A 9599-nucleotide genomic window follows, 5' to 3' on the forward strand; every position below is an offset into this window, starting at 1 on the left:
GAAATCTTGAACACACTCTCCTTGTTTCATCTTGACTGCATCAAACTCCCTTTGAAGAGAGTGTAGTTGGATTGTAATGTTGCCTGAATCTCCCTGAAATTCAGTCTTGATGATGTCCCAAGCTTCTTTAGCAGTTTTGGCTTCAGATATCCTCACAAGTATCTTTGGATCAAGGGCTCGTTGGATCAGGTACATGGCCTTGGCATCCTTCTTGAGACTTTCATTTATTCTAGTTGCATCTCCTTCTTCACTGAAGCCTTTTTCAACTAGTTTCCATAGATCCTTTGATCTAAACATAGTCTTCATCATCAGAGCCCAAAGATTATAGTTGTCACCTTTGAAGTAGGGAACATCACCATCCTTTGCTGAAGAGCTTGACATCTTCTATTGCCTTCTCTGATACCACTGTCAGGATCAAGAGAAAAATAAATATTGTTTGAACACCTGCAGACTCAACAAGAACCCTCTGAATTAACACATCAAAAGAGAGCAGATATTATCCATCGCTTCTCATCATACTTCATACATTATATTGCACATCAAGGCTGATAATTTAAACCTTGACTATCAGTACAGCATATAAGTGAACTCAACTGCCAAACATAAACATCAAACATAACTGACAAAGCTTCAATTAACTGACTCCAAAATATGCCATGATAATCAATTGATCTTCCCAATATATCAGCAGTAGACACTACTGCTGATTGTGAGCAAACTGTAGATTCTCTGATCACTATTCTCCAACATGTTATGGGTGTGTATTCTTTTTTTTAATAATAAATTAGAATATGGTCGGGTAGAATTGTGGATTGGTTTCTTGCATTCATTGTTGAGTATTTATTTAGTTGCCAAAAAATATTTTAGATTTCATTTAATGGTAGGTCTGAACAAGACAAGGAGCTGGAACAAGAAGTCATCTCTGAAACTGAACTGCAGGTAATGGTGCTTCTGAAGATTCTGTACTTGAAGGTAACGAATTAGTTCATGCGTGTAATTGCAGTTGTTTTTTTAAATAGCGTCTTACTCATGTTATTGTTCTTTTGTTGACCTAGTAGTATATTGATTTGAAGTTATTATTGTACGTTATGGATAACCTTTTTTTTGTTCCAACAAAAATTCAGCCCCTCAGGAAATAGATGAATATGACTTTGTGGATCCAGTTGACATACTGACTCCTTTGGATAAGTCAGGATTTTGGGATGGCGTGGTATGTTTTGTCTCGTCCTTATTACTTATATTGTTGCTTTATTATCTGGTTGTGAAGTTCCAACCATCAATTCAGTTAGAGCCTGTTATCTGTGCCTTCAGAAAGCAACTAAATGGTCTGAAAGGAAGGATGCAGTTACAGAGCTCACTAAGCTTGCTTCAACCAAAAGAATTGCTCCTGGTGATTTTACCAAAATCTGTCGTACTCTTAAGAAGGTAATCTATCTTACCTGAAGGTAATATTATTTTGTTTATCACCATTTTGTTAAGCCTTGTATATCTATCTTACCCTGATTGAGTGGAGTGCATAATTAGTGGATATAAAGATTAAAGTCATTTGGATATCTGTAGGTTCATCAGTGTCACAACATATAGACATTTTCTACTGCCCAATTTGGAACCCATATCATTACCAATGTTATTGAGCAACCATTTTGATGAATGGATCACTACCAATTTGGATCCCATATCATTACCAATGTTGTTGAGCAACCATTTTGATGAATGGATCACTACCAATTTGGATCCTATATCCTACAACATATAGACATTATTATGATTTCTTTCATGAGGTTTTAATTAAATATGTTCTGTATTCCAGCTTGTTACCGATGTAAACCTTATTGTTTCTGTGGAAGCCATTCAAGCAATTGGAAATTTAGCCAGGGGCCTAAGAAATTATTTTTCTGGAAGCTCGCGTTTTTTATTACCTGGACTTCTTGTAAGTATATTGGCCTTTTGTTATATGCTATGTATACTGGGATATTGATCCATTTACAGTTGCTGACGTACAGTATGCTTTCATGTTGTTCATTTGAGCATATACTGTTAGGATATTGCTGAATTTTCACGAATTATGTAAATTGCTTTATTTACATCATTGAAATATTAGTTTCATTTGTGTTGCTTCTTAGGTGGTGTTTGTGGTCTTGCTTGAATTTGTTTTGGAGGAAAAAAGTTGTTGGACTAAATTTTGACGTAATTAATATTAATATCAACATATATATATATATATATAAAATTCAGGATTCAATTATTTTTCTAATTAATGAGATGTGTTTCTGGATATTAATTATTTTTTAATATTAATAAATAGTCACATTCATCTAATTAATTAAAATTTTGAGTAAAAAATTGGTGGGATAATCCCAAAACCCACAGGTGTTTTTTGGTGGAGGGTTTGACATTAAATGGGTTTACTCCCCAAAATGAACACCGCCTAAGTGATATCTCTTCAATATGCTACTAATTTCAATATTATTTGTGAGTTGGATGACATATTGCCCTTTTTTTTTTTTTGTTTTTTTAAACTTTTTCCTCTTCAATAGGAAAAGTTGAAGGAGAAAAGGCTAACAGTGACTGAGGCTCTTAAGCATACTCTTCAAGCAGTGCACAAGGCTGGATACCTTTCTCTTGTTGATGTTATTGAAGGTTATCATTTTTTTCTTTTATCGATCCTTGAATTTTTGCTTTGGTTTGTTTTTGTTGAATATTTTATATGCTTCAGCCACAAATTTTCTTTAGGTTAATCATCTCAATTAATCTGATCATCTGCTGGGATGGTCATTTGTTGAATATATGTTTTTTTTTTCTTGCTATTTGTTAAGTCTTGAGAGAACCTAACATTTTGTTTTTGGTGTGTGTGGGTGTATGCGTAGGGACCTGGATTAGGTTTAAAATGTGGTTTATAAGGCATTTGCCCTTTTTATGAGTCAGAGGCCTTTTGTTTCGTCTTTTTCTCTAGTCTCCTTCACTCCATTAAATTAAAGAAAAAGCCGATGATCGTTCGAGCTATTTCACTTATTGTTCTATGTTTTTAGCGGATTTAACTTTGAAATGTTCCTGTCCAAGTTCACATTAGAAATCTGTTACAAGGTCGATTATAAGAAGTGGCATTGGTGAGTTATGTACAAAGCACACGCAGACAACTTGTTCTAAACTAAATTTAGATTCTGAAAGCGAAGCTAAAGATGGATTGTGAAAGATTATCTAGAAAAGGTAGAATATGGAGAATCTGTTGATGATATTTTTCTCAAGATCTGAAATCAATTCATCAAGGACTTCTTTATTTGCATCCTTTTGTGAAGCTGGCAGTATTTACTGCATTTGCCTCTTAGAAAGTAGAACATGAGCATACCCCTGTAAATAATGAATCTTAATGCAGAACCTTAATGCAGAACTACTAACAGACCAGACATTTATGATCATTTGTTGATTTGCTCCAATATTGTGTAGCTAGCGATGGCCTTTCTAAATATTTATTTCTTATCTCTGCAGATATTAAAGTGGTTGTGAAAAACTAGGTTCCACTCGTGCGCTCATTAACCTTAAATTGGGTCACGTTTTGTATAGAAACAAGTAATAGAGCAGCTGCTCTTAAGTTGTGTAAGGATTATGTTCCTATTTGCATGGAGGTTAGTGCATGTTGCTTCCTTTTTCATCATCTTTATCTTAAGTGATTTAAGTAATAACTGATGCTTTCTATTTGACATACCTGGATTCTTTAGTGTCTGAAAATGGTACCTCAGAAGTTAGAGATGCAACTTTGCTGTTTTAGCTGCGATAGCTAAGGTAACTGCAGGATAAGTTCCTATTTTTGTGTTCTTTGTTGTTTGTTTTCATATTTCTTGTAAGGTTTTCTCCCCTAATGTATGACCTTTGCTCCTTCATTTTTCTAGATGATTGGTATGAAACCTTCAGCAATATATGCTTGAGCTGGCTGCTGCATTTGTTGGAAATTGCTACATGCACATCCTTTGTCTTGTCTTCATTTGAGCTCTTTGAACTGTCAATGGCCTTTTTACAAGATTCATTTTTTGCTACTGCTTTGTTTGTTGTTTTTGCCAAGTATTGTACCAGGAATTTCTCCTCTTGTGGGTTGCATTCTTTTTGACCTTGTATAGTTAGGCGCTATAATCCATATATAGTTTCTCTTATTTCTTCTATCCTCCAAAAATATATTAAGCTCACTGTTCATACTGTATTCTTTCTTCGCAGATAAATTTTGTGTTATTGGTTGATTTGGTATTTATTTGACATCTATGTTCTGTGCATCATTATGTTGTTAAATTTAAATACTAACCAATAAGATTTTATTTAGTTACATGGTGTTGAAAGCATGATTTCTTTTACTTGGTTTTTTTTTTTTTTTGGCTTAGTGAATCGGGAATTTTTTTACAGGCTCTTCTCATTTCTAATTTTAAGGGTTTCCTGACTCTAGTTTTTACAGGCTCTTCTCATTTTTAGTTTTTATTGGTTGATTTGGTATTTATTTGACATTTATTTATTTATTTATTTATTATTATTATTAATTAATTAATTAATTAATTAATTTATTATTATTATTGTTGTTATTTATTATGTATTATTATTATTATTTATTATTTATTTATTATTTATTATTCATTCTTCTTCTCCTTATTTATTATTATTAATATTATTAATATTATTCTTATTATTTATTATTATTATTCTTAATTTTTTTTAGTTATTTATTTATTATTATTAATTATTATTTATTACTCTTCTTCTTGTTTATTATCTATTACCTCTTCCTTATTTATTATTTATTTATTTATTTATTTATTATTATTGATAGACAAAATATGAGAGAAAGAATGAATGTGTCCATTAGAGTAAAACCAGTCCATATAAATATAAGAAGGGTGTATACAGGTGTATGTATACTCAAGGGTATATACGTAGAAGTACATAGTATATGTACAATTATTATTATGACTCTAACATGCCCCCTCAAACTTACGGTGGGTCATAAATTGAGAGTTTGTCAACTAGAAACTAAAACCGAAAGATAGTATGTGCCTTAGTTAAAAGATCAGCAACCTGTTGTGTAGAGGCGACATAAGGAAGAAGATTACTGCCAACAAGATAATGATGACGAACAAAGTGAAGAGCGATCTCAAGATGCTTCGTACGCTCATGAAACATGGGGTTGGCAGCAATTTTAATGGCACTCTGGTTATCACAGTACATAGGAGTGGGGGCAAAGATAGAGACCAAAGTCCATCAAAATCTGATGCAACCAAAAAACCTCCTTAGTAGTAAAGGACATAGCACCATACTCAGCCTCAGCAGTAGAAAGAACAAGAATAGATTGTTTCTTGCTTTTCCAAGAGATAAGGGAATCTCCAAGGAAAAATGCAGAAACTAATAGTAGAACGTCGATCAGAGGCATCACCTGCCCAATCAGCATTGCAATAGGAACGCAACTCAAGAGAAGACGTCACAAAGAAAGTAAAGAGCGAGATATAGTACCACGAAGATAATGAAGAACTTGTAAGAGGGCAGCATAATGAGTGGAGCGAGGAGCACTCACAAACTGACTAAGAACATGAAAAACATATGCAATATCAGGCTGAGTCATGGTCAGATAGACGAGAGCACCAACAAGTTCTCGATAGCGAGTAGGATCAGGCAGAAGCTCACCATCAGAAGAGGAGATCCAATGATGCAGCTCAATAGGAGTAGAGGCTGTACGAAGATTAGTGATATCAGCTCGTCGAAAAATATCAGATATGTACTTCTGTTGAGACACCAAGTAACCTTGACGAGAATAAACAACCTCAAGACCCAGAAAGTAACGAATAGGACCAAGGTCTTTCATCTAAAACTCGGTGTGTAACCGCAGTTTCAAGGAAAAAAACAGTATCAACATCATCACCAGTAATAACCATATCGTCAACATAAAGTAGAAGAATAGTGAGCCTCGAGGAGCTGCCGAGTGAAGAGGGCATAATCATGAGAGCTCTCAGTAAAACCAAGAGTAAGAACCACACTGCAAAACTGCTCAAACCAGGCACGAGGAGCCTGTTTGAGCCAATAGATAGCTCGGCGAAGATAACAGACATGCTGAGAAGGATCAGAGAAAGCATTAGGAGTCATATAAATGTACTCAGAGAGATCTCTATGAAAGAAGGTATTGGTCACATCTAACTGATGAAGTGGCCAGTGACAAGCAGCAGCAATAGTGAAAAGAAGACCAACAGTAGTCAACTTGGCCACAGGAGTAAATGTCTCATCATAATTAATGGCATACTCCTGAGTAAAGCCATAAGCAACAAGAGGCGCTTTGTGGCGCTCAATACTACCATCGGCTCGGGTCTTGACTTAATAGACCCACTGACAGCTGATAGGAGTAACATCAGACGGAAGAGGAACAAGATCCCATGTATGCATGCGTTGAAGAGCATCAAGTTCCTCTATCATAGCCTGTTGCCACTGGGGATGTTTCACTGTCTCATGATAAGACTACGGCTCGGAATGCGAGTGAATAGTAGTAAGAAAGGTTTGAAAATTAGAAGAGTAGGTAGAGGAGAAAGAATGGGCGTACCGAGCAGGAGGACGACGAGTATGGTTTGGGTAATAACAGGAGATAGTATGAGCATCTTCAGGAAAGGATGGGTCGGTGGAGAGAGGAGACGAATCACTAAATCCATCAAAACATCCAGAGAATTGGGAAGGATGAATGGAGGAAGTGTTTATAGAGACGTCTAGAGAAGGCACAGAATTAGCAATGGTAGTGGAACTCGGAAGAACTATGGAAGGGAGAGAAGAAGATGGATGCATTAGCGGAAGACTGAGGAAAGGAAATATTTGGGAATGATGAAGAGAAGTAAGGGGTATCTTCAAGAAAAGTAACATGACGGGAAATACGAAGACGGTGAGAATGAGGATTATAGCAGCGATAATCCTTGTGTTCAGAGGAATATCCAAGAAAAATGCACATAACAGAACAAGGAGAAAGCTTATTTCTCTCAACAATGGGCAAAAGAATAAAATAGGTGCAACCTAACGTGCCAAGATGACCATAGGAGGGAGGAAGGGAGTAAAGACGCTCATAAGATGTGATACCAGAGATAGTGGAGGTAGGAGTGCGATTGATAAGATAGACGGATGTAAGAATGACTTCAGCCCAGAAGGAGCGAGAGACAGAAGAGGCAAAAAGAAGTGAACGGGCAGTATCTAGGATATAGCGATGTTTGCGCTCAGAGACATCGTTCTGAGCAGGTGTGTAAGGACAAGATTATTGAGAAAGAGTGCTGTGAGTGGAGAGTAATATTCGAAAGGATATAAATAGATACTCGTGTGCCCCCTCAAAGAGAAAGATTTTAATGCGTTTACTAAACTAAGTATATACCATTTGCACAAATTGTGAGTAAATGGCAAAACCTTAGATCGGGAATGCATTAAATAAAGTTAAGTATAACGTAAGAAATCATCAATGAAAGATATGTAATAGAAGAAACTACCAAGAGATGAGAAGGGTGTAGGACCCCAAACATCTGAATGAACTAGATCAAAATTAGATTCAGAAATAGAATCTCGTGAAAAGAAAGGGAGAGCAGTGGGTTAGGCGAGTTTACAACCCATACATGGATGTGATGGAAGGGAAGAAACAAAACCAAGGTTACTTGAACTTGTTAAGATTTTCATGCGAGAATTAGACAAGTAACTGAGGTGACTGTGTCAACGATTAAGAGAGCATACATAAGCGACAATGTCAGAAGATGAAAGAGCGTGAAGATGAAGAGAATCTAAGTGATAAAGGCTGCCAACTCTATACCCGATCACAATCCTCTGGCCTGTAAGATAGTACTGCACAGTACAAGTAAAGGAAGAAAAGGTAACTGTGAGACCATGATCATTGAGCTGACTAACAGAAAGAAGGTTGAGAGCTAATGTAATACCCTGAACCTTTGGATACATGTTGGAAAATATATTCAGGGTATTACTACAGTTGCAGCAAGATTTTTCTACAGAGTAATGTTGTTGAGAAACCCCAAGTGGAAAGAACAAGGACCTAAGTGTGAAAGTTTATAAAAGATTTTGGGTTAAAGAGTAATAGAAAAAGGATTGATATAAAATGTTTCTGAAAACCAAGGACTGAAACGTAAGGAGGTAGGGACCTTTTTAAAATACTGTGATATACTTCAGGGACCATTGGATAGTTTCCAAGGACCTTTTGAGAATACTATTTCATAATTCAGGGACCATTGGTGAGTTTTTCAGGGACTGTTTTGTAATAAATTATGTTTTGAGGGACTAAAAGTGAATTTCGGCTGAAAGTTTAAGTTAGAGAAAAATCTAGACTTTTGATGTTTGTTCATCTTCTTCTCCATCATTCTTCTTGCTACAGTAACCCGAGAGGTTTAAAAAAAAAAAATATGAAGAAATGAGAGGAAAAATTGGATATTTGAGGTGGAGAATTTGGAGATCGCCGGAGTGGCTACTTGCTTGGTAAGGGTCTTCTTTGGTGTTGTTTTTGTTTAATGTTTGTGTATGTTTGGATGTATGTATTTTGGGTGATTTTGGAGGAAATAATGAATTTGTTTTGAGGAAATTATGGAGTTGATGAGAGTGTTGTTGTGAAATTATTTTTGTGTTGAAAACCTTGTATTTGAGTTGTAATTTGCTTGAAATGGAGATGAGATTGCCGGATTTACTGTAGCATTACTGTAGCACCGAGATTAAAATTTGGTTTAGTTAATTAAATTGATGATTATGATGATTAAGAGGTTAATGATAATGGTTGGATGGAATGGGTTGAGTTAGTCCAATCGATTTGGTTAGATCAAACCAAGTTGAAATTGAATTGATTGAGTTTGGTTTAATTTGATTGAGTTTAGCTTAAATCAAATCAAGTGAAGTGTATTTGATTTGGTTTAGTCAAGCTCACTTAAATGAAATGGACTTAGCATTACTGTAGCACCGAGATTAAAATTTGGTTTAGTTAATTAAATTGATGATTATGATGATTAAGAGGTTAATGATAATGGTTGGATGGAATGGGTTGAGTTAGTCCAATCGATTTGGTTAGATCAAACCAAGTTGAAATTGAATTGATTGAGTTTGGTTTAATTTGATTGAGTTTAGCTTAAATCAAATCAAGTGAAGTGTATTTGATTTGGTTTAGTCAAGTTCACTTAAATGAAATGGACTTGGGTTTGAATGAGAATTGGAGTGGTTGGGTTTAATTGAATTAATTTGGTCTAGGTTTGATCAAATCAAATTGAGTGTGGTTGGACTTGAATTGTTTGGTTAATTTGAGTTGGTTGAGATTGATTTGGGCTTGGTTTGGATGTTGGGCTAAGGATTTGGGCTAAACCAATTCAAGAAATTTTGGGTTCGGTTGAACCAAGTTGGTCCAGGAAATTTTGTATAAGAATTGAGTTGGTTCAAGGTTGGTTGATTTAATTAAACTTGGTTCAGTGAAATTGATCTTGGTTCAGTGGAATTGAGATTGGTTCAGATTAGTTCAGATTGGTTCAGCCTAAATTAAGTTAGTTTAAGTGCAATTGGAGACCGATTTAACTATTCAAAGCCGGGTTTTAACCGATTGGAATAAGTGGGCCCAATTAGAGAGTCAATTA

The 9599-nt window shown here is 35.4% G+C and overlaps 1 protein-coding gene across 1 annotated transcript; it reads right to left on the reverse strand.

Annotated features, from left to right (window-relative positions):
• Positions 1-5452: 5452 nt before the first annotated feature.
• On the reverse strand, positions 5453-5833 carry LOC120251295 (uncharacterized mitochondrial protein AtMg00810-like). The gene has a single exon (XM_039259853.1). It carries the CDS (start codon positions 5831-5833, stop codon positions 5453-5455), a length of 381 nt encoding a protein of 126 aa, XP_039115787.1.
• Positions 5834-9599: the final 3766 nt, after the last annotated feature.

The sequence above is a fragment of the Dioscorea cayenensis genome, chromosome 20 (genome assembly GCF_009730915.1).
Source record: "Dioscorea cayenensis subsp. rotundata cultivar TDr96_F1 chromosome 20, TDr96_F1_v2_PseudoChromosome.rev07_lg8_w22 25.fasta, whole genome shotgun sequence".
Classification (NCBI taxonomy): Eukaryota; Viridiplantae; Streptophyta; class Magnoliopsida; order Dioscoreales; family Dioscoreaceae; genus Dioscorea; species Dioscorea cayenensis.

Bases quoted from the DNA above. Each gene is read 5' to 3' on its own strand.
- LOC120251295 (XM_039259853.1), bottom strand. From the start codon at position 5,833: ATGAAAGACCTTGGTCCTATTCGTTACTTTCTGGGTCTTGAGGTTGTT.